The sequence below is a fragment of the Phaenicophaeus curvirostris genome, chromosome 5 (assembly GCF_032191515.1).
Source record: "Phaenicophaeus curvirostris isolate KB17595 chromosome 5, BPBGC_Pcur_1.0, whole genome shotgun sequence".
Lineage (NCBI taxonomy): Eukaryota > Metazoa > Chordata > Aves > Cuculiformes > Cuculidae > Phaenicophaeus > Phaenicophaeus curvirostris.
Window position 1 is genome coordinate 31,209,477 of NC_091396.1, and position 25,862 is coordinate 31,235,338.

At 41.0% G+C, this 25,862-nt stretch overlaps 1 protein-coding gene across 4 annotated transcripts in view; it reads right to left on the minus strand.

Moving 5' to 3' along the window:
* Nucleotides 1–25,862, minus strand: part of RGS6 (regulator of G protein signaling 6) — a 282,882-nt gene that overhangs the window by 91,070 nt on the left and 165,950 nt on the right. For all 4 annotated transcript variants that reach the window (XM_069858274.1, XM_069858276.1, XM_069858275.1 and 1 more), the window contains one exon: nt 19,350–19,449. In XM_069858274.1, the coding sequence (XP_069714375.1) occupies nt 19,350–19,449 (100 nt within the window). Of the gene's footprint in view, nt 1–19,349; nt 19,450–25,862 lie in introns of those variants that run through there.

A 25,862-nucleotide genomic window follows, 5' to 3' on the forward strand; every position in this document is an offset into this window, starting at 1 on the left:
GCAGCCAGCTCACCAGCCTTCTCCCCACAATAAAGTTAGCTATATACAGGAAAATTTACAAGACCTAGTGGGAATACCAAGCTTTTCACTGTGCTATAGACTTTTGTCTTTTACTGGGAAGGCAAAGGAAAATCTTTATTTCTGTGAATCTCAGAAATGCAATCAGGTAAAGAAGCCTGGACTCAACAGGAAAAGATGGATGACCATCTGTAATCTGAACTCTGCTCTTACAGTGGGAAAACAATCCACACAAAACCAAATGGGCTAAAGTTATGAGTCAAACTGAATCACTTACGAGAGGGAAAAGGTAAGAAGTGAAAGACACAGAATATGCTGAGAGAAACAAAGTTATGAAGAAGACTAGTTTTGATAGTAATACAGCAAATTCACCTAAAGAACAGTACAACAGAAACAAGTAAGGAAAGTCAGCTCCAGAAGAGATCATGTTAAACCCAGGGGAAAAAATGAGACAGAAGTCACTCCTGCCTAACAAAATGTTTTGCCACATAGAGAGGCAGGCACTAAAAATAAGATTAAAACATAGGAATCCATGGCTTTGTAAATATCCATACAATACCTCTCCTTAGAAGCACAGGTCAGAGAGTAAATTACTGAATTTCTCAATGGTCCTTGCTGCATGAAAGTATTGTTTGGAAGAAGTGGGACCAGAAATCCTACTGTACAAAATCAAGGTAACTCAATGATGGTTAATCACGACACCTAATTTAGCATAACAATGCTGAGTACATGTACTAATGTTATAAATACACAGATATCAATACAAAATACTCTTCTAAAGGCCATATAGAAAAAGCACAAACTGAATCAACTCTGGCACAGGAAAGGCCTTCCAAGTGGTCTTGCATTTTCTATGAAATGTACAATTGCCAAGTCCCAAGTAAAGAGTTCTATTGGAAAAGAACTGTCTTTGGTGGGCTCCTGGGAAGCCTTTCCTGGATCTCTCTTCTCAGGACTGCCAGGCTAGATATTTCTACCACAACAGATACCATAGTGAAGCAGAATCAAGAACTATGCAGGCTCTTGCACAACTTGTAAAACTCAGCTGGCATGGACCATTCTTCCCTTGCTCTTTTCTCCATCAGCTGTGTATTTTATTATTATTACTCATTCCCCCTCCTGGCCACTTGGCATTACCAAGTAGACTGTGAACATGCAGTTCTTTCTGATGTAAAAGCTTTTCCATAAGAAGCGTGTCCAGAGAAGAGTAACGAAGCTGGTGAAGCAGCTGGAGAACAAGTCTTATGAGGAGCAGCTGAGAGAACTGGGGTTATTTAGTCTGGAGAAGAGGAGGCAGAGGGAAGACCTTATCACTGGCTACAACTACCTGAAAGGAGGTTGTAGAGATGCGGGTATTGGTCTCTTCTCCCAGGTGATAGGCAATAGGACGAGGGAGAATGGCCTCAAGCTGTGCCAGGGGAGGTTCAGATTGGACATAAGGAAATATTTCTCCACCAAAGGGATTACCAAGCACTGGAACAGGCTGCCCAGGGAGGTGGTTGCGTCACCATCCCTGGAGGTATTTTAAAGGTGGGTAGATGAAGAGCTTAGGAGTATGATTTAGTAGTGGACAGTAGTGGACTTGATGATCTCAAAGGCCTCTTCCAGCCTAGTGATTTTCTGAAACTACAAGCCATAGATCAGCACGCACACAAGCAATTCTGAGAGAAATATTGAGGAAAGCAATTTTAAGATAGAATATTCTAGAAAGACCAACTTCTATACTTTCTTTCCTCTGCCAAGTGATGTATGTAGAATAACCCTGTGGCCATAGCTCATATTCCTTGGTCAAAAACTGCAAACAAAGTTTCTTCAGCCAATTGCAATCACACTGCCTCACCAGTGCCAGCTTCTCCTCCCTTGCTGTGGCCAGCATTTCAGGTTTCGTACCAAGTGCATTGCTAATGGCACTGTCACAACTCCATTGAAGCCAGTCAAATGCATGGTCAGTCAAAAGTCATGAGGGTCTCCTCTATGTTTAAATTTGAAAACACACAGAGAGGCATGTCACAGATGTGGAGATGATAGCCTTCAATAAAGTGCAGTACAACATGACAAATTATTTATTTACTCACTTCTTATTGAAACACTTTTCACGCTAATGAGATCTCATCTTCCTTCAATATAGCCTTCCGGTATCTAAAATCACAAGCCACAATCAGCACCTCTATCTTTCCTTCCATGTCCCACTGAAAATAGAAGCCTTTCTTCAAATTACACCTACAAAACCCTTGAATACTGGTCTAGGCAAAGGACTGCATTTCTGACAGAGATGCTTTACATATTGTGACTTTAACTCCCCTTAGATTTAAACCTGGACCTCACAAATACCTGGCTTAACAGCAACAGCTGGTCTTCTGAGGCTTCCCTGAGAATATCAGTTCCCAGTAAACAAGAACTTAGATACATCATTAAAAACTGGCATCACTGAAGTCTCCAGAAAAATGAGAAAAATTCAACAGACTTGTTGTCTCATGAGTAGAACATAAACAGATCAAAAAAAGCACAAACAATTTTAAAGACAGTTATTTTCATGTGGCTATACAACTCTCTTGCCCTCTCTCCAGATCATAGGAAACAGAACAGTGGCCCCCAACGTAGACAGGTAAGTAAAGAGGGAAAAGGTTCATCCTTGTTTAAAACGTAAATGCAGAATGGTAAGGATATGTTTATTTCACAACTACTTCAGATGTACATTTGCAGAAAACTGGCTGATGCAGAATGGTAAGGATATGCTTATTTCACAACTACTTCAGATGTACATTTGCAGAAAACTGGCTGATTCAGGACAAGCAATCAAGCCCAGGAAGGAAAGCAGTGAGAGCAAAGCAAAAAAGCATACATTAGGCTTACTATCGGCAACAAAAAAAAAAGCAGCTTTCAAAGATTTGCAGATGCTGAGGAGCTAGACAGTTGTTGATAAGGCCCGTCTGAAGCACTGCTTGTAGGGATGGCCAGCTTTTGGGCTACATGGCACATGTGAGGAGTTGAAGTGAGGTTCCACCCTAGGGATCTCCCTTACACAGGAGCTTCTAGGTTATCAAAATCCCTGACTGCAGAAGGAGGAGTGCTGCGCCACTGGAGGTGAGTGCCATGGGAGGCCATAACCACCTCCATCTGCTCATTGCTCTTCCAACTCTTACACTTCTGAGGCTTATAAAGTAGGAACAGGAGGCAGCCTGTCTCCAGTCTTTTGACATGATCCTGTTATCCACTCTGTAGCACCAGAGTTGCATAGCTAGCCCAGAGAACGCTCTGACCTGCCACTGTATCAAGCTGTCCTAGCTAGATAATAGCTGGTTGGGTTAAGTTCTGTTACTAAGGAAGAATATAATTGCCTGTAAATACAGATCAATTTAACCACTAATCAATTCATCCCTGAGGAAACTGAGAGCTTCATACAAAACCCACAACATTCCCTACCAAAAGACATGCCAATAAAAACAGCCACACTGTTGATGGGGCTTAACTGCTTTCTTAATGCTAAAATAATGTAAGAAAAGTTCTTTTAGAGCAAGAAATAGTGTGGGTTTTATCATCTTACTGTAATTCTTTTTGCAGGAAGGATATCAGTGTCTATTGGGAATGGAGGTTAGTAGGTTCCCAGGCTGGCTTAGATTAAACTATTTTTTTTCCCATGAAGATCTCTTCAATTTTATCATCTGGTTATTAAATACATGTTTTTGTTTTAAATCTATTTTGGAGCAATTATATGGATTATGCTGGTTTAGAATACTCCCTCTTATGAAACAAAATTGTTGGGTATTAGTATGCAGTCTGTAATTTGGTATTCTAAAGTAATAATTCTGAGGGCAAAACAATGCACCTCCTTGCTTGCTTCTCCTTTTTGTCTGTCTAGTTGTTTGCATCTCTTTGCTTCTCTGAATACACAACGACATGGACATTTCCTTCTGATTGTTACTGGGGAATGGAATGCTAATAACCATCCATGCTTTTGAGAATTTCACCTAGATAGATTTTTTATATCTTTTGACTGCAAAGAATGTTGACCCCAGACAATATACCAACACGATAAAAAAGATGCCCTACAGAAAACCTTTCTGTATTTTTAGAAGATAATGCGGGACACAAGTTTCAAAAATACCATAATTAGTTAGAATCTTTTGTTCCATTTTCAAACTGAAAGGTCATCAGGAGCCCACATCCTATCACTCTCAACAAATAGGTATTGGCATAATTGTTACAGCCTTTTTTTTAAAATATCAAACTTAATTTGCCAAAGGCACTTTGTTTCACCTAGCCATGTAGATATTGGAGGAGCTTCGCCTTGGTTTCAAGCATTCAACTCATTCTTGAGCTGTCATATAGTCCCAGACTAAATGCCATAGATCAGCAGGTTATTTCTTTTCCTTCCACCATTCAGCAGTGAGCATTTTGTAAAACAGATCAAGGTTTCTGGGAAAACCTGGGCATATTTTTCTCTGGTTGCACTTCATGTACAATTATGTATTTTAAAACCCCATCCACAATGTGTAAACATTTTAGTTCATAAACAGTAAAATAAGCAGCTATGTAGTTCACATCAGTCTTACAGTACTGCAAAGATTCTAAAATTATCAATGATATGTGTGACTGATGCGATTGAGAGCAGCCCTGCAGAGAAGGACTTGAGGGTGCTGGTTCATGAGAAGGCTGACATGAGCTGGTAATGTATGCTTGCAGCCCAGAAGGCCAATGGTATCCTGGGCTGCATCAAAAGAAGCATGGCCAGCAAGTTGAGGGAGGTGATTTTGCGCCTCTAGTCTGCTCTTGTGAGACTCTACCTGGACTCTTGTGTCCAGTTCTGGAATTCTCAATTTGTGTGTCCAATATGAGCGCAACAGGGGGCACTCCCTGCAGCCTAGCATCTGGGTGGCAGTGTGCACCCACTGGGAGGCTGCACCAGTAATGGTCAGTGCAGACCTTGGAGAGGCCTTAATTTTGTGCTAAGTTTACACCATAGTTCCCTGGTCCTTCTGGCCAAGGTCCAGCACCCTCCCCGTTTGCCCTCCCAGCACAAACCGCTGCACCACACTTTTCTGATGCCCCACACACCTGTTTGCCGTGCTCCAGTTGGTGGTGCTCCCTAGGGGACATTTAAATCTCCCATAGATGCTTCTGGGAATGTCCATCCCCCTGCATCAGCCACCACATGGCAGCTGTTGCTTCTGGGAGTCAGGAGCTGCCCACCCCTTGCTCCCTCCTGGACCTCTCTTGCTCCACGGAGCACCTTTTTGCCTTGATCTAGTGCCCATCTGCAGAACTTGATTATCGCCATTGATTCTTGCCAATTTCTTTATATGCTACCCTAAATATCCACTATAGGATCCATGGCCTGAAAGAATATTGGCAAGCACTGGTTTGACCAACACCAGCAGAGATCCTGCAGAGTCTCTCTTGCAATTGTCCTGCAGAAATCCACCTCAGAACAGAGCACTTGCAGCTAATTCCCTAAACAGGTTAAGTGCAGCCCCTCTAGACGCCAAAGCCCCTTCAGAAAGCTCTCACCTAGGTCATGGTATTGCATATTATCATCACTACTACAGCCTTACCTGGCAGCTTTGATTATTTGCAGAGAGAAGGCTGTATTTTATTTCGTGTCCCCATAACATACCATGAAATTACCATCTTCAACAGCAAAAGCTAAGCTATAAAGCTCAGTAATATAAGAGACAAGGTTATGTGACAAAAAAAGCAGCTGCCGTTCATGTGAATGTACAGGTCTAGGTTTTCATTAAAGGTAGGACACTGTAATTCAGTAATATCACTCAAGAAATAAAGTTTGCTATGCAATGAGATAAAGCAGGATGAACTCTACAAGTGAATCCCTCCCTTAGCAAAGAGAGGTACAAACAAACTTGTAGTCTCAGTCAGGCTGATCAAGCACTGCCAATGACACAGCTGAAGAGCAGATGCTACCTTCCTTTAATTTAGTAAAGCCAGCAAGGTAGCTTAACAGACATGATAGAAACCAGCTGTGGGTTTTACCTCTCACTGTGGCAGCATATTAATCCATCTCTCTCAGTATCATCTGTGAAGAACACCCCTCTTGTTCTACACGGCAAACCTCCAGGTCACTGGAGGTCACTACTGTTGATCACTGTTACCCAGAGGTAGCCTGAAGTGAAAATTTGTAATTGCAGGTGACCATAACAATCAAGATGTGATGTATTTTCAGCCTCTCCTCACATACCTCTGAAGTTCCCATTCCTGTACACTGCCTTGCCACATGTATGCTCTGATCCCTGAGAAATACATACTATTTTAATCTGCCTCTGCCCAGGATTCTGCTTGCCATGTCTCCATCCTTCTTGCAGTCATAGTGAGGAAACGTTTGGTGTTGTACCTAGGTTTCCATATTCACCTGCACTACAGGCTTCATGTTTAACAGCAGGCAAGTCACTTTATATCTTCACTACTTGCCTGAATGGATATAATAAAACCTCAGAAAGGTGCTGTCAGCCTGCACAGTTTAGCACTATAAGAGACAGAAGGCCCATTATGAAAGCATAGGCAAGGAGTTTATCTGCTTGCATCTGACCTGTCTTAAGTTCTTCGTTGGTGAGTTAGGGTGGTTAATACATGTTTTCATTACTGGAAAATGAAAGACACTAGAAACATGCAAAGGCTTTCAGAAAGCACCGTTTTGATAATCATAAATGCAGCTTGTGAGAGGCTCCTCCAAGTACAAGAAATGTCAAGGAAGAAAGTGTGAAGCTGGAAGGATAAAGGACAACAGAAGGCAGTGGGGGGCTAATGGTACGAAGTGCCATGGGCAGTGCAGAATGAAATGATTGTAGCCTTGAAGCAAACAGGAGAGCAAGTGGATAAGGCTGTGCAGAACCTGCTGAACCGGGGGAGGCACCACACACAAATGCCAAAAGCGCAGATGGGGACTGAGGGGTGAGCGAGGAGAAACAGGGTTTCTTCATTTTAAATAAAGAAGCATTTTTTTAAAATGCACTAGTAAGGCATTTACTGCAGCACACAAATGCAAATCTCTTAACAAACTGCCCCTAAAATGTACATCCCCTTTTTCCAAGAACAGACTAGCCCAGGAATCCTAGGAGAGGGGAGTGGGTGGTGACAAAACCAGAACACTTCTTAAAAATAATCTCTTTCAACAGCACAGGCCCTAAAGAGATTGAACCCTACTTTAACAACAGGAGTCACAAATTGACAAACCTTGAGCCTGACACTGAACATGCAAAGACTTTTTATCTTATTCTGGCACTCTACACCCTGGTGTGATTTTTCCAGTGTTACAACCTGCTTTTATAGTGTTGGTACTATTTTAACTCACATAATGTGCATCTGTTTCAGAAAATGCTTAGTGACCTGAGACTATTTTGAAGAAAATTCATGTAACCCATCCTCGAGTCTATCCAGGCTGGTAACACATCTTTGGACTGCTGAAGGAAGGTAATGAAAGGGAATTTAATCTTGACATTTCTGGATTAAACAGCCAACAGGCAAGGACTAGAGGACTCAGTGGCACAGGGGACCGCTGTTTCCAAATTAAGAGTCTAGACATTATGAATGAGAGTTCAGCACAGCTGGAGAAGCTTGTCACAGCAAAGTTGGGAAACCAAATATTGATGATTTAATTAAGGAATGCTAAGGCTGGTGGAAAACATCGGGCTATTTCTACCTCTAAGTCCCTGTGACTGCCCTGACGCTACCACGGTGTAATTACGTAAGACATACAATCCTTTGATGGGAAGTGGAATTATTTAAGGAAAACAGCTGGCAAATTTAGAGCAAAGTAGGAGCACAGAAACGTCGGTGCAGAACCGAGAGTATGTCAAACATGACCCAGATACCTAATTAGAAGTTATGCTCAAACCTAACTTGCACAGGGCTCAAGAAACAGGCTGACTGAATACAGTACAGAGGCTGCAAGAGTTATGTTCCTGAGCTCTATTGCCATGATTACATTAGATAATGTTCTGATCTCTTTCCCAGCTTTAATTTCACAATGCTGGCAAATTTGCCAGAGGAGGGGAGAGAAGCATTACAGAACAAGGATGCAAAGAGGCTCATCTGTGAGTTTGATGTGGTGCCAAAGCAATCAGAGAGCTTCCCCTGGCACAGAGAGACGGGAGCTCAAGGCTTTGTGTCTGTCCTCAGCTGACCCTCTCTGAGCCAGCACCTGGCCCTGGGGACTGAGGAGCTGGCATGGGTATGCTCTCCTCCGCAGTGTGGGCTTTCAAGGCCCTCTGGCCTTGATCACCTCAGCCTAAGAGGCCCCCACAAGCCCAGAGGAAAGATTTGAGGAAACTTGAGGAAAGAAAACTGAAGAATGTGGAAGAATGTGCAAAACCTGAACACCACTGTCTTGAGCTTATTCATGTTCATGCACAGAACAAGTCTGCAGCTAAGTCCCAAGCCACCAAAAGGATTAATGACATAAAGGAATATATAACAACATTAATTAAAAATGGCTTTATGGAAGCTAACTACAATCAGTCGAAATACTACTTCTTAGAACACAGCACTCTGCAAGAAGAAAGCTCTGGCTATATTTATTTTAATTTTTTTTTAAATGCTATTCTCCACCAGGGCAGAGAGATACATTCCTTTGTGGTTTTAAATAACAGTATCCAAATACAGAGGAATACACTTATGGAAGTCTGCTCAGCTACTGTGTTAAAAAAAAAAAAAAATCAGGGGAACCCACGGAGATCTTCAGTTATCTGAGTGAGTGAGATGGTCCCCACGGGACAGCCCATACAAGTTAATGGGGAAGAACAATCTGCAAAGAAATATTTTAATGTTCCAAAGTGCTCTCGTATTGGAGCCAAAACATGATATAATGTTTGTAGACTAGGTATGTTTCTTAATTTGATGCTCAAGGAACATTGCTGACAACAGGAGCAAAAAGCCAAATACAGAACAAAGGAGCAGCAAGTTATTGACAGAGATGGTGCTGAGATATGCTAACACACTATGTAAAAAGCAGAAACTCATTCATTTGTTTCTGTATCATGACTAAGAACAAAGGTAATGAAGTACATACTAGACTGTTCTTGATGGGTATCTTCCCATTGGAAATTTACACCCAGTAGGCAAACTAGTACATGAGTGGCCAGTATGGTATTCCACCTCTGAGCAGGAAGGTGGTTGTCGACCAAGATCAGGGAGGTTACATTACCCCCACATTTGGCACTAATGTAGCAGTTAATGGAAAACTTCTTACAGGTCTGGTACTCTCTGTTCAAAAAGGTTGTTAAAAACTTGGGACGGGGTCCAGGGAAGAACCGCAAGAGAAATCAAAGACCTGGGAAAAGTGCTTTGTAGTCAGACATGTTTTCAGGAACACAATTTATTAAAAACTTTACATAAAAACTGAAGTGGCTATTTTACTCCAAAGACTAAGAATCTTTTTCGGGAGAACAGATATCTTCATTGTCAAGCACAACATCATGTTCAATACCAGAAGGTGATCTGGAGAAAGGCAGATCAGAATTAAGGGACAAATTTTGGACATATTGCTACTTTTTTAAGGGTGACAGTAACTCTTTTAAAGGTTACAAGAGACTTTTTATGACAGGGAGCTTTTTTAAGTGAATATTTTCCTATAAGATCTACAGCTGTAAAGAGGGTTTGAGGCAGAGAAGCTGTGTGTATAAGGATCAACACAATCTCTTGCTGTAGAGGTCAGCACAACAGGCAAAGGCCTCCATCCCTCCTCTGCCCACCCTTGGTCAGTCTTCTCTGTCCAGGAACATGCACTGCACTTACAACAGTTCAAAGACACACCACAAGAATTATGAGCATTCACATCTGTATTATTTATTTCTGGGCATACAGCTGTGGTGTCTAAGACAATTCTTGTCAGCTCCCATTTGGCACAATATGGAGGAGTCCAGATACACCAGATTCATGGCAAGCAAATTTCTGAACTCAGTAAATATAGGCATATTGACAAGCTGATTTTGAAAGGGTGTTTTGCTACCCTTTGGGCTGTGAGTTTTTTGGGGTTTCTGTTCGTTTCTTTGTTTTTACAGTTTCAAGTTGTTATGCCTTTTCAACTTCTAGGCATGCATCATTTCCAAGCACATCTTACTGCTCTCCCAGAAAGCAAGCTACTGAGTCAAGGACTCAACACTGTTTAAAGCTCTAAAATCACCTCTTCCTACTTAAAAAAAAAAAAAATGCATAATGCAATATCTATATAGCAATGACGTAAATGATGCTACGATGTAAAAACTATAAATCATGTTTTAAAAGATTTAGTCTTCTGATTCTACGTGACAAAAGAAATAAACTGATGAATACACCACTGCCAATTCACTAGTTTCAGCAACAACAACCCTGACCAGCCTTATGATTGAAAGTTTCTCAGAATAAAATAACCTTTACTTCTCTTTTTTGTGGTGACTACTGTTCCCTTAGAAAGCTCACCCATCACTGTGTCTCTGGTAGGAGAAAAATGTAGACAGCACTCAAAAAAATAACACTAGAAATTTCCAAAACAAACAAACAAGACCAAATCCTACCCACAATAAAAACAGGTACAAAAAAAGAAAAAGCATAAGACTTGCTATGCAATACAACACAAAACTCTTCAATAATTGGATGTAAAACCTTCCACTGCTACAGACACACATTACTTTTCTTATCAGTCTATGTACTTTTATTTTGTGTGTGTGTGTGTGAGTATAATCAGCATTTTACATTAACCAACTTCTCAATGCGCCTTATGTGTTTTATTACTCATTTCTAGGTAAAAGTTAATCTGCAATCTTGGCCACATTATGGAGGTATCTACATTGAGAAAATTCTTATTGTGCAAGTGACCTTGTAAGGAAACAGAAGACTCTCTTCTTGCAAAGCATGCAGTTGTCAACAGGAATTAACTGAATGAAGACCTAATTGCTTAGTTTTATTTCTCTGCAGGACCAAAATATAATTTTCTTCTCTGCATGCGGTAGTGAATCATACATCAAAAATATCCAAGCTCATCAATTCACACTATATTCAAAACAAATCCATGGGAAACCAGCATGTAATTTGGAGAGCTTTATCAACACAGAAAAAGAACTTTTATAAAAGCATGCAAATTTGTATTATTTGTAATGATGGATATGTATTGGAAGCTTGAAAGCTTTTTTTCTCTTCCTGTCTGCCATTTCTAACAGAAGATTCTAAAGCCACATCTATGGTGCTCTGGGGTGCTACATAGTGCAAATACATAACAGACCAAAGAATTTCTGCTGGAACAGACAGAAAAAAATCAAGTTCTTCATCAAACATTCTGAGTGTTCATGCAAAGCAGGTAATACAGCTTGTCCACTCTAGCTCTACACCAAACCCCCTTCAGCTACATCTTCTGGAAATGTCATCAGTACAGCTTTTAGCAACAGTGGTTTCTGACTGGTGTGCTATTTGCAGCTGGTAAAAATAAGCTAGTGCACTACGCTATCCTTAGCAGATATAGTATAGCAATATGTACTACTATTCAAAGCAAAAAGCCCAAAACAACCCTTCCTTGTCACCCTACCCCCAAGAGATACATTACTGGTAACTTCAATGTTGTAAGCGAGATAGATCATATATATAAGAATCATTCACCTATCAAACATAACGTATGTGTAAAATAAGAGAAAATGAATCATGAGATTGTATTCACAGTTACTTAAGTTAACTTCTGCATCTCATTGGAATCACACATCGATTAAAGTCAGGAAGTTTGAAGTCCAGGATAAACTGTTGTGTTTTGCAATATAAGCCCTTTAATTAAAATGCAAGAAAGAATCTCCTCAATAAATAATACTCTGAAAATTACTTTGACTAAAAAAGCCAAAGAATGATAGATAAAAATGAAGACAATATATGCATGGAATAACGAGGTAGATGTATTCACTGAATAATGAGGGATTCATTTTTCTAATGTCTGGCATGGCATCGAATTAAAGCAACGGATTAGTAACGGTTGTCACACCACACTCAAAAGATTTGCTTCTTCACATTGCTGTTGACTACCACTGGGCACTTAATATTTCATTGCTTTTGCAGTACCTCAAGGTTAAAATGGTTTATCTAAGAGTCAGACCTCCACAGACGCCTTGGTGGATATGTGGCTTCTCAAGCCCAGTGGGAGTAAAGTTGCTCTGCTGGGTACTTGATGCCTAGCAGCCCACAGGAAGGTTGAAGGCAAGGCAGAAACAAAGCAAGAGGTGTGAAAAAAACCCGCACTGTTTGTAGATCCTTCACCACACAACTCCCAGGTTGCTATGAAGTGAAGACAGGAGAGGTGAAGTATTGCAGCTTGAGTGCAGTCTGCTCAACACTCACACCCAAAATATCAAAGCCACGCAATACTTATAATTAATCTCTGCTCTTTTACAGTGTCATTCAGATTTGGAAACAAACTTTTGTAATAATGCCATGCTTTTGAAGATAGCAAGATGAGTGCAGAAAAGCATTAATCATTCATTCCTATGAATTTCCACTGGCACTGAAATATTGTTGACTTTCATTTTAATGCTTTATTCATTAGCACGTACAAGGTACATGGTTATGTAAAATGTCCAATTTTGGTAATTTTCAAAGTGGCGTTTAATTTCACTTAGTGATTTAGGATTTATCCCATTATGTGTGCAGGGATGCAGAAGCTTCATGCGATGTATGAGCATGTTTGTGTGAGATGAACAGTCCTGAAGAGAACAGAGAACTATGAACAAGGTGCCTAGAAGTGGCATCAAAAGCCAGCTATGAAAACCATTGTTCCTCTCAAAGCTCACAGTAGCTGTGAAGTCACACATATGACAATATGTGGGCTGGGTTGACAGCACACAGCTGGGCAGGACCACTACCCAGGAGTGGAAGGAGCTATACACAAACCCATCACAGAAACTACACCTGAGCTGGGAAAATACAAACTGTAGCTTGTGATGAAGGTGAAAAGCTGCATGAACTGAAGTATAGTATGGTTGCGGCAGAGGGCAGCGATACACAAACACTATCAGTCTTCATCCTGCATAGAATCTACAAATGCAGAAGCCTCTGCTTGTTTGTTTCTAGCACCCAATACTTAACCACTCTTAGGCTTATTCTTAAGAAAAATTGCATGTGCTTTATGTGCATTTAAGTGTACACGTGCAGATGCACAGAGAGATATATTAAATATTCACTGTTTAAAGTATTAATTCTGTTTGCTTATTCTTATTTCTTTGACTACCATATCCTATTCAATTAATCTACTACCCCTCCTTACCATCTGAAAATTAAATCCTTTAAACTTTTGCTTTGTAAGGTATTGACTTTCATCTTAACAACAGGCAAAGAATTGTCACACTTGAGAGAATCGATTTCTTTCTTCCCCCCCCACTTCCCTCTCCCTTGAAAGGGAGAAAACCGGATACACTTAAAGAAAAAAAGGGAGGGATGAGGGAGCTGTGGATGAATCCAGCACAACTCTTCAGCTCCTTAACTGGATTAATTTGTCTCCTGGCATGGAAATAGAGTGCTTGAAAGAAAGCTACAGAAAAAAAAGATTGCAAGGCGTGCACTGTTCATGTAGCGGCTGACGCCTAATGCCATGTGATTCACAGCACCTTTAAAATACTAGATTAAAAGCTAGAACAACCTTCTTACTGAGGGAAGGATGCATTGAGTGCGTTTTGTAGAAGAGATGCATAAAAGAAGAAAATATAAGTTGGGATGAAGCAGCTCAGTCTTGACTTGAATTAGTTTAAATGCAACTTGCTCAGAGCAATTCATTTTTTTCTTTGCAGGCTTGACCAGTGTTTCCAAACCAGTTTCCACCACGCACAAAACTTGAATTTGTTGTGTACCATCTGATGTGGAAAACCACCAGAAATTATACAGCACTATACATGCATCTATAAATATGCGCCTATTTTAACCCAAGAGCACATTCTTGCTATCACTTATAAACCTGTAAACACAGTTAGAATTATTTCGGATATTGACTTCAGTTTTGGCAAAAGTTTTTTTCTTGTTTTGCTTGTTTTAACTAAATGGGCTCATTCATGTTTAAGCAAAAGATTGCACTTGGTTTAGGTTTGGGCCTATCTACATCTACTAACTGCCTGAAACAAAAGTCAGTACTGCATTTCAAACTGCAGGAGAAAGCAAAAAAAAAATAAAAACAAAATAAAAAAAGGAAGGAAGGACAGAAGAAAGGATGGGAGAGAGATTGACCTGAGCTAAAAGTTCCAGTTCAGACACTCATTTTGACAAATGTTCTGGCTTTTCAGGTTCAGAGATAGGTGTTGTTCCACGTCTAGGGATGGGTGGTTTACAAGTAGAACAAAAGTACCTAAATGTTCATGGAAATCCATATCAAGCTTAGTCCTCTGGTTAAAATCCTATGAGATCAGATAATGCAAACAGCTGGACAGGCAGCTTAGGGGAAGCCAAATCCTTGTGCAGCCAACTTACAGTTATTTGGTCACAATGAAAAAGTTTCTTTAAGGCACCAAGTCAAGCTCTTCCCCTGAATAAAAGCATTAAGAAAGTGAACACAGTGCCAAAGCACTCAGCCTTGCAGCTGGGCCCTGCTAGGTAATGGATGCTACCTCTTGTTGTCATTGTCAGTTCTAGTCCTGCTCCCCAAACCACCAACCTCTTTCTTTGTATGATTTTTCTGAATGGGGACCTTTGACCTGGAGGATGAGGAACCTGCTCTTCTCCCTTGCACCTCTGGCTGCTGTATAAGAGGTATGTTTTAGCTTCTCTTAAGCAACAAGTCAATGAATACCCTCAAATTGGCACCACAGGAGCTCATTTGGCAATGGATGCACGAGTCCTTCAGCAGAACTTGGCTGTCCCAAACTATGCCATGAGTGAACACTATCAAAAATTAATTCTCTCTTTCCTAACACTATGGGATTTCCATGCTCCAGCCACATGCATTTTCTTTGAGTAAGCAACATTCCCATGTGTTCTGAGACAACTCCAGAACACATAGGCATTAGCCAAGACACACGCTGGCTTCTTTGCACACGGCAAGTTTAAACTTGGTTTGGATCATGAGTCTTGAGTAACAACAGGCTATCTGGCACATTTCAGTAATACTGGCACTTTCTGCTCAGAGATGTCCGGAACTTAAATAAGACAGACATGGTAGGTCAGGAGTGAAATACATTGGCAGGGTTGTGTGCACAAAGCTTGCATGGCAGCACTTAACCCAATCCAGTACAGCTGAGACATCACCCATCAATCCATTCACAGCCACACGGGCAGCTTTGAGAGCACAGTAGGAAGACAAGTGAGTATTGGGATAAGGGTCAGTGCACAAGCAAGAAGTTACCGGCTAGGAGGTTGCTGCTGAAAGGAGGATGTGCTACTCAAGGTGAAGCTGTGGGGACGAGCCTGCTTGAAGTCAGGATGAATTTGTGTGAAAACTTCTTGGGAGGAGTGTAGAACTGCGCAAGGCTTCTAGACTGCAAGTCTCCCTTGGGCTGCAGTTACAAATATGCTGATACACAGGATCAGACAGTACACAGGACCAGAAGAAATCTAGAATGAGGTTGTAGGCAGATTAGGGAGCATGAAGGAGGCTTTTTGTACTGAAAAGTTCAGCTGTTGCAGCACTGACTCCCGTCTACCCTGTTTTGGCAATATTGTATAGTACCCAAGCCTGAATCAGTAGGAGAAAAGTATACGCGTTTGGTCCTTCTAACAAACAGGGAATTAGTTTTAAGATGCAATTGTACAGAAATCAAAAAGAAGATTAGAAAGCCAGTTTTGTTGCTGGTTAGTATAATGAGATGTTCTTACAACAGTCTGATGACTAGGAAAACAGAGAACTGCCAATTAATTTCCAAAAAATCATTACTGAATAAACTGTTTTCTTACTAAAAGAGAAATGTGAAACTCCATTTATGGCAGCAAGTAGCATCATGTGCAGTGGCTGACTACCCAGTCGGGGCATGGATCACCGCTGCCCTCAGTTCTTCCTTCCCTTCATCCACTGTATTTGTGTATTTGTACTCTAAACTTACTGTCAGACAATGTCATACACATGCACACAGATGCCACACAGACTGGTTTCATTCTATTTCATTCTCTGTGGCTTGCGCATAAAAATGAAAACTTAACCAAGATAATGGTGTGATATGTCTTCCTTTGACTGAAAGCCAAAGTCCAAGGAAGCGGATACACAAATCTGCTTCTAATGCTGATTAATATGTGCCTTTGCCACAGCATCCCTACGTGACTCATCATACATTCAAAAAAGCTTTCTCATCCTTTTCCCAGATTCCTCTTGTCAAGGGTGGACCATTAATGATAATTCCCTGAGGCTCCTTCTCCTTGTGTTACACAATGTTTTGTTCACAACTTCGGCATCAGGACAGATGAAAGCAAAACATAGATGAGCAGTTCTTTCCCTGGTATTCCAACTTCAAATCATACACCCACTTTGTGGTACTATAAACAGAGCTGCCTGTTTAGAGCAGCAAGGCACTGCTATAATGTTTCTTTTTCTTTAAGATTTTACATTTCTCCTGTGAGAAGTAATTACAACAGAAGTGTCAAACAAAAATAAACCCCTGTTAATCACAGTCACTGTGAGCCTGCCAAGCAAATCACGTCAGTGTTTTTGTTCCATTTTTCAGGTAGAAATAAAAAGTGTGAGAATGCCAAAGCCTAGAGATTAAGCTCTTCCCAAGAGGAGGCCCGAAGTTTTTGACAATACGAGCTCTTCTTTTGTGTTTATGACACTAAATGGAATTAGAAAAGCACTAAAACTGAGTATTCAATGATCATAAGAATAATTCAGGTTAGGAGGATTCTCTGGAGGTTGTCTAGTCCAATCTCCATCCAAAGCAAGGCCAAAGGCAGTTAAGTCAGATGTGCTCATGGGCTCCTGAATAGCTCCACAGTGTTGGTTTCACAGCCTCTGCAGGCCACTGGGCTTGTCCTCAGCTGCTCTGTCCACTAACAACTTTCTTCCTAAATGCAGTTGGGACTTTTGTTCCTGCAGTTTGCATACGCTGCCTTTTGCACTTCCACCATGCACTCCGGAGAAAGGGTCTGATGCCATTTTCTCTATAGACTCTCATTCCTCCCAGCTTTCCCTTTTCAAGACTGAACAAACACAGCATCCCCAGCTTCTGCTCGAACATGGGTGCCTCTGTGTTTTCAAGCATTCCAGCTCTTTGCCCACCTATCACAAATACTGAAATCATATATAAATTTCTTTTTTCAGGGATATAGTTTAGTAATGGACAGGTGTGGTTGGACTCGATGATCTCAAAGGTCTATTCAAACCAAGCAACTCTATGATTCTATGATTCTTTTCAGCTTGGTCTACAAATAGGCAGGTCTACACATCTAAAAAGAGAAATGAAAGAAAAACTTGAGGCTCTCCAAGTTTTTTTCCATACAGTTCAAACTCAAAGGCTTGATATACTGCCTGGTTCATCACAACAGAGCTGCCTTCAAATCACCTGAAGGGAATGGCACTGCGCTTGTTCCTCTCCAAAGCTGAGAATTTTCTGTGAGCTTTGGAGGAAGGTTTTGTTCCTATTTTATCTTCATCTTTTCACTATTCTCTGTGCTGTGAAAAAAACAGTCATTTCAAGGTGATGCAGCTACAGCTGCTGTTCCAGAACAGCAGAGTGCGAGGGGCAGTTTCCATCACACCAGATAGCTGCCAACCAAAGTGTTACCTAAGGATGAGTATAAATCAGTTTAAAGAAGCTGTGAGGTCTCCCATTTTCATTTTTTCTTTGAGTACCAGGCGGTGGCTTGGCGACTAGATTATTTGCTTAATCAGTGCTATGAATATTAACAGGAATATCAGAAACCTGTTTTAGCAGAATAAACCAATTTGTATATTGCAGACTTGAGCTCACGGAATTAGTTTTTAGATCAGATAAATGGTCATTTCCCCCAGGAACTCACAAGAACAGTTAGCTCATACCAGTTCCAGCCATAACCTGCAATTTAGTAACACAATTTTCACATCTCATACTAGATTCAGGCTTCTTTTCCACAATAAAACCTTAATCTTGCAACTGCTAGCTACACTGAGTCACCACCCTGAAATCAATTTTAGACAGAAGAGCCTGTTGTCCAATAAAAAGGGATTAGCTGGACTGAGCCTTGTTTAAGTAAAAACTTCATTCCAATTTCCATATTCCCTGCCTACTCCCAAGGATTCCATAGCTTATGCTGGACATTTCATCCCCGTAGCTTAAGTTGGACATTTTTCAAATACAAGGATATTAACTCACACTCTGAATAGTACAACCTCAAACTCTGCTCAATCCAACTACTCTCACAGAAAAGATATTTTTGAAGTGTTTCAGCTCAGATATGCTCCACTGCAGGGAACCCTCTTTACAATGGCTTGACACCAGCGGCATTGCCAGCATCCCTGTTGACAAGGGATAGTTCTCAATTATTTTACAACAGTATAAAATCCCCGAAAGCAAGAAAGGTCACTTTGAACTGCCAGTCTTCTCTCAGTTATTGGTATGCTCCCTATGGACAACAACGCAACTTTCGCATTTCAGCAATCATCTGAATCTTACTCTAGTAAAGTTGCAGCCACGGAAAACGAAGCCTTGCACTTTTCAGAACAGGAAGGGAAACTTCCCTGAAAAGACTCATCAGTGTGTGTGTCTGATCTGATTTGGAAAGAGACTCTGCAGGACAGATAAAATCATATTTACTTTGCAGAGATAAACAACATTATAAGCCAAAAGTCATAGGAGTAGTTAGGTATCTCCTAATGGACAACAGTCTACTGGTAAGGAGAGGGAAAACATTCGGTTTGCGCCATTGAAGTGAATGCTGCTACAGAGTTAGTGAAAGCAGGTACCAGAAACCCAAGTACAAATCCTCCAAGCAATTTACGTCACCCCGAATAAACTCAGTATCTATCAATGTCAAAGTTACTTGCTGCACTGGAAGATACTCTGTCTGTTCCTGCATCATCCATGCTTTTGTACACATAGTTTTAATAAAACAGAATTCACGCATAAAAGGTATTTCACATTCTTCTACCTATCACCCATGTCTGAAAAGACTGTCTTGGTGAAAGTGAGAAAACATCATTTCAACTTTCTTTCTTCAGTTCTTCCCCAAGGTCTTCCTACTCCTATCATAGGGAATTACTCTGGTTATACCTTAACAGCCGCAAAAGCTATATAACGTCTTAAAATATAACTCACCACAAAGAAATATAAATGCTTGCTTACTTAAACAAAATTAAGTAATCTTGGTTCACTATTTTACCACATAACGATGATGTGAAGAAAAAATAACCAGAGGGGGCATTTTTTTCTTTTGCTTAGAGCAAGCAAGTACCATCTAACGCACTCCTCCCTGCTAACCAGAGTCCTTACCAGTGACAACGCTGGGGATTTTGGACAGAAAGCTCTTGACAGTGCGGATGGGAACTCCACCTGTTTTGTCATCCTGCATTCTCGTGATGATGTCTTCAATCTGTCAAAAGGAAGGAAAGATTTAGTGCTTTATACAAAATGGTTACTGCAACATTTATATACTGTGAGTGCTTTGGAACCCTGCTGGTAGGATGGGCTTCAAATACACTACATGTACTACTGCAAAAACACAGACCTAGAGAGCCAGCTACCGCCTCCCAGATTTAAATGCTGAGACTAGAATCCATGAGACAACACAGACCCGCTTGACAGTGGTTGGATACTGACAATTCAGCTGCAATGGTGCTGTTTTGCCGACCAGGGGAGACAGAACGCTATGAAAATTAATAACTTTTTCCCTCCATCCGAACTTTATGCAAGGTTATTTGCTGATCAAAACCATTTCTTCCAGTCCAAGGACACCTGGAGGATTAACTGCTTCTCTCAGACTGGACAAGCAACATTTCACAGCACCCCATGATGTCTAGAGCTGCCCAACAGCATCCATTGTCGTGAACCCAGACTTATGATGACAGAACATCAGACCTACTAGAGGGACAGGATGGCTTGGTTGCCTACAAAGGGTGGACCAAGGTGGTCAGCCATAGTAAGAACCACTTCAATGTGGCAATGAAAAAGCCCTTCTGTGACCAACTAGTCATGTACCTCATCTATATGCACTTGTAGCTGGCACTAGAGAGATTTTCCCGTGCATATTAGGAGGAAAATACTCTAGAATATGTTGAGTCCCACAACCCCAGGGGCACCTAAGGACTTTAAAAATGCAACCATATTTTTTTAGTAAAATTGTTGACTTCTCTTTTCTATTTTAATAAAAAAGTTCAGAATGAAAACTGAGCTAATGCATAACTGGTTTGGTGCAGGAAAACAAACTTCTTGCTCTAGCTGACTGTAAACTAAAGGAAATACCAGACATGTTTTATGTCATTGTCACCCCAAGAAAAATTCAATTTCAAGCAAAATATATCTTTAATCATCTTAAAAGCAAAATATATTATGCTTTTCCCCTAAACTATCCCTTTTCCAAGCAATTAAGCAGGAACTGGTGTCTCTAAATGGGGCCACCACCTTGGGTTTCAATCACAACTATAAAAGCCTACCACAGTTTAAACCAAGATAATCAAAACTGCTCTTCTTCCCCCAAAGAATCCATCTTCCTGTCTGACTGCTGGCACTTTCTGCTCTCCTTAATTCTGAGCATAGGATGTTTCTTCTCTTCTTCTCTTTCTACTCAGGTATGACATCTCCTTCCTTCCCTGTCCTCTCATGTAATCCAAACATTACTACATATATCATCCTCCAACACAACACCAGCATTTGCAGTTTTCTGCCTGAGAGCCTGTGGGGTTACAGAATCTGGTTGTACACACTCTTTCCACTATAAGTATGCTTTCTTGTGCTCCCCAGCAAATTTCTACATGGCACAAAGTGGACAGCAAAGCTCACTCAAAGACATTTGATGACTGTTTAATCCTTTCTTAAAGTTATAATCTAGTTTTAAATAAAACATTGAAAAACAGCATTTCATAACCTATGTCAAGTATTTGTTCAGTCCACTACAAAGAGAAGATCAAACCCTTTGTACCAGCCCTTGTACTCTGCATCCACCCCACATTTGCAGATATTGCCACTCTAGATCCAAATTCCTGCCTAGCTATAGAAATGTTTCATGAAATAAGCAATACAGTGACAAGGTGGAAAAAAGTCATTACTAGAGCTTCAAGTGCAGAAAAAATCAGAGGGAACATCAAGAGTGAAAGTCACTTTTACTGATGCTTTTTGTCTTCATTTTTACAAGAGTTACCTAGACACTTCACTGCTAATGATTCTCCCTTCAGTTTCTGTGTGTCATGAACTATCCATTAGTTTTCCTTGTCTGCTAGACAAGGCCCTTGGATAGTTCATTTCACCAGGGTAGGATGCAGGAACTAGTAACACTAACTGTTCTCATATTTATCGCTCCTAAATGAGTGAGCTTCAGCAAACCAACTTTTGCCCAACAGAAGTCATGGTAAGAAGGGGCAAAGGTATTTTTGTGTTTGGTTTTTTCTCTGCTGTGGGGCTCACTGCTAGTTCAAGCTGGTCTCCTTTTGCATCAGAAAAGAGAAAAGTCACTCATCCCTTCAAGTAGATTCTGGGTTATCTCCCCAAGAAAGCCAAAGTAATTTATGTGTGGACTGTCACTGTTAGAATCATAGAGTCATAGAATCATAGAATAACCAGGTTGGAAGAGACCCACCGGATCATCAAGTCCAACCATTCCTATCAAACACTAAACCATGCCCCTTAACACCTTGTCCACCCGTGCCTTAAACACCTCCAGGGAAGTTGACTCAACCACCTCCCTGGGCAGCCTATTCCAGTGCCCAATGACCCTTTCTGTGAAGAATTTTTTCCTGATACCCAGCCTAAATCCCCCCTGGTGGAGCTTGAGGCCATTCCCTCTCGTTCTGTCCCCTGTCACCTGGGAGAAGAGGCCAGCACCCTCCTCTCTACAACCTCCTTTCAGGAAGTTGTAGAGAGCAATGAGGTCTCCCCTCAGCCTCCCCTTCTCCAGGCTAAACAACTCCAGCTCTCTCAGCCGCTCCTCATAAGGCCTGTTCTCCAGCTACACACTGCAATGTATGACTGACAAACTAGATCTGCCTTTCCTCCTGACTGGTTGCTGACAACTCTGCTCCCTGCATTTGTCCAGAATGATTTTTTTTTCATGTTACTCCACTTCAAATGCATTGAAAAGGACTTTTGGCTTCAGTATCACATTATCAGTGGAGAGAGTACTCTATACCAGGTAGTTTGAAAATTTACCAACACATTCATATATGTATGCATACACAACTTATACACAGAAGGCGTTGGGGATTTAATCCTTATGTGGGATTTGCTGGTATTCATTAGACCTTCTTTTTAATTATCAGCACTTTTGCTGGCCTAAGGAGGGTAAAGGCATAAAGCAAAAGACCTTGAATTTCTGTCAGAGCTGAGATGACTATTACTGGGAGATGAGAATTCCTTTATTGGAAGCAGGGGAAAATAAAATACTGCATTTGTTGACGTCTTATAATAAATGAACCATACTACAACAACAAGCGTAATGATAACAGCCTGGCAATTTTGGGTCAGTGTCACACACAACATCCCTAGTCTTACCATTATAAGGAGGAAAATTACTCTTGACCTCACAGTACCTTCTTTTTGTTTCAGAAAAAAAAAAAAAAAAAATCAATTAGGCACCCAGACCACAGCATGCTAGCATGCACAGGCATGTTGAGCCCTGGAAGCACTCTGCTCATGATCAAGGCTGACCTTAAAGGTGACACACTGAGGTAAGGGCAAGCAACATACGAAAAAGAAAACTAACAGCTCCCACCTCCCAAGATCCCATGCCTGGACACCAACAACAGCTTACTGGAATGACCTGGCTGAACGTGTTCAATTGCTACTAAGCTGTTACCACATGGTGATGCTGGAAGCCACCATGGTCCCAGTTTGCCAGCTCATTTTTGTGAGCTTGTGAGAGAAGCAGCATCCTTTTCACATTCTAGCCTCTGATGTAGAGACACTCAGAGCCTACAGGGAAGGCCCTGTCCTGCTGCCTATTTCTGAATATTTCAGTACCTATTTCTAAATATTTCAGTACTTTTTTTCTGAATATTTCAGTACGCACCAGGTTCCTGTCTGATTACTTGCAGTAGGTGCCCTACTCTTGGGCATTCCTGTCACCACCAGTAACCTGGGGCTGGAGAGTCTCTAAGCATCACTCATTAGTGCCAACATGAAACACACAGGGTTGGATAGACAACTCTGTGGAATGCCAAATACTCTCTTCACCCTGTCAGATGAGAGCTCTCATGCATATTGGTGGAGTTAGATGATACATGGAGGAAAGTATCAATCTGATGCACTATGGCAACAATTATATCTGATCATTTACTCTTAACTGAAATACGAGTTTAAAATAGACTGTTTCTCGCATTGCCAATCCCTATGGGTCCTTCTAGTGCGTCTGACTAGCTCTCTGACACTACCAGAGTGCCTATGCCTTCTGCACCTGCTGAGTCCAGCCACGCAGCCCCACACAAGCATAGACAACTAAAGTTAATTTTATAGGTTGTCTGAAACCAACTTGCTGCACCAGTTCAAATAATTTCAATCTGCTCAAATACAGGAAGAAGAAGCTGGAAAGAGAAAAGGGTTGATATACCTCCCTTGGGCCACCCTCAGGGAGAAAGGACAACCTTGCCTCTGTGACAGCGCTGTCAAGCAGCAGAGCAGCACCGCCAGAGAATTGCTGTGTGACCTTCAGCAAACAGCTTCATTTGTCTTGTTGCCTGTATAATGGAGATAATACTGAATCGCACAGGGGCAGTGAAACTTAATTCAAAGATGTCAGAGAAGGACTTGGAGTGCCTTGGATAGCGGATGTTACACAACTACAAAAGGTACAATTCCCACCTCCGACAACCTTTCACAATCCCAAGAATACCAACAAACCCAAAGCACGGCAGAGCATTAATGGGTCAGCTGGTAGGGCCACTTGGCTGCTTCCCTCATGACTATCCTCTGACACTGGTTGAGGGCAGGGGCACCGATAGTACCTGTCCTCTTTCTTATGGTGCTTTTATCTCTGCTACTTTTCAAATTTCAGAACACATTTCAGATAAAGGCAAAGTACAAGGTCCGAAAAAGAAAAAAAAGAGATTAATCCTATCACTCCGGAATCAAGATTATAGAGCATGCTCTGCCACAGTGAGACAAGGCTCAAATCTATTGCTTCACTCAGTACAAGTGGATGTCTTCTTATCATTGGTTGGAGAATGTCAGTGTGCACCAGCCCACAATGCTTTGTCTATGAAGCAGTTTTTAGCTAATAAAAACTTGACTATGCTTGAGCATCCACCCTATTCACCAGGCATAGCTCCCTCTCCCCAAAGATTGAGTAGATGTTCAAGAGGAGCCCATTTATAGTTGGTACAAGATGTGAATGCAAAAAAGACAGAGATCCTAAGCAGCCTTTCAGAAAATGATCTGTGGAATTGCTTTGAATGTTGGTAGCATCATATGCAGTTGTGTCTATTCAGAAGGGAACTATTTTGAAGGCAGTTGTAGCTGATTTTCTTGATACGTGAAATAAAAAGAGCAGAGTCTCATTTTTTTTGTGTTGGATCTGTTTGCCACACAGCTCCCTTGTTCATGAGTGTGTGTCAGCAAAAGAAAAATGCTGTCAGATGCTTATTGGGCTAATGTCATCTTGAAACTGGTAACACGCTTTAGCATTCGTATATCTCTTTCCTGAATGGAATAGGAGGGTATCGGTGAAGGAACAACTACAGAGGCATTCATGATTTGTATACTGCTGCTAAGCTAGCTGGAGCTTCACAAATTAAATATCTCTTTAACAAGTCATCACGTGTAGGGATAGGTTTCCTCACATAAATTGAATTAACCAAAATGATGCTTACAGAAAAACTGTGACACTTCTTATTCAGCCTCTAGGTGCTACACTGCACTCTGGGGAGTACCAGACAGCAGCTTTTTGATCAGCCTACCCCTCCCTGTAACAGCACCTATGATATCAGCTTTGCACAGCAGCCCTGACTCAGCCTGGGGTACTTTATAAGAAAACATAGTCATGGAAAATGGGAGCTGGAGTTATTTCCCTCAGGCAGTATATGCATAGTTGCAAAATAGGGTTTAATATTCAGAAGAAAACAAAGTGTAGCAAATTAATTCATCAGACATTCTCCAAGTGAACTGAACTAATGGAATTTTCTCCATCCCCCAAATCAAGCTTTTCAGCCCATCTATGCCAACAATTAGAAGCAGAAAACATCAATGCGTCAGTGTTATGCAAACTCAATTATTCATTGAAACCAACTCCTGATGAGCTCAAATTCTACATAAGCTGTAATTGCTTAAAAGAGGAGGCTATTTTGGCATGTTAGAAATCTGTGTAAAATAAAGTGAATTCTAGTTTACTGATTGTGCAACTGTAATTACAATAGCAAATTCTTGAGACTCCTTCTGTTGTACTTTACAGCATAACAGAAGTTTCTTGTAAATGGAGTGGTTCATTTCTTCCCCATGCTTTCTACAGTTATCGTAAAGATGTCACACATATGCCTCTAATGAGCCTGAGAGATCTTACACCACTTAGAGCATGGCCACTCTAATTAGAAAACTTCTCAGGTTAGCTGTAAATTAGACCAGTTATTTACTTTGCCCTGTAAGGAAAAGTGTTAAGCTTTTTATGGCTGTAGAAAAGTATCATAACTATGCAGTGAAGATTATGTGAATTTTAAATAAAGTACTCAAATGAAAACTAAATGGCCATAGAATCATCGCCAAGGTGTGATGCAAGTCACATTTCAGTCAAAGAAATTACACCCATACTACTATACAGTATTCATTGATGGCCTGTGCGTGACTTGAAATATGCAAATACACATGCAA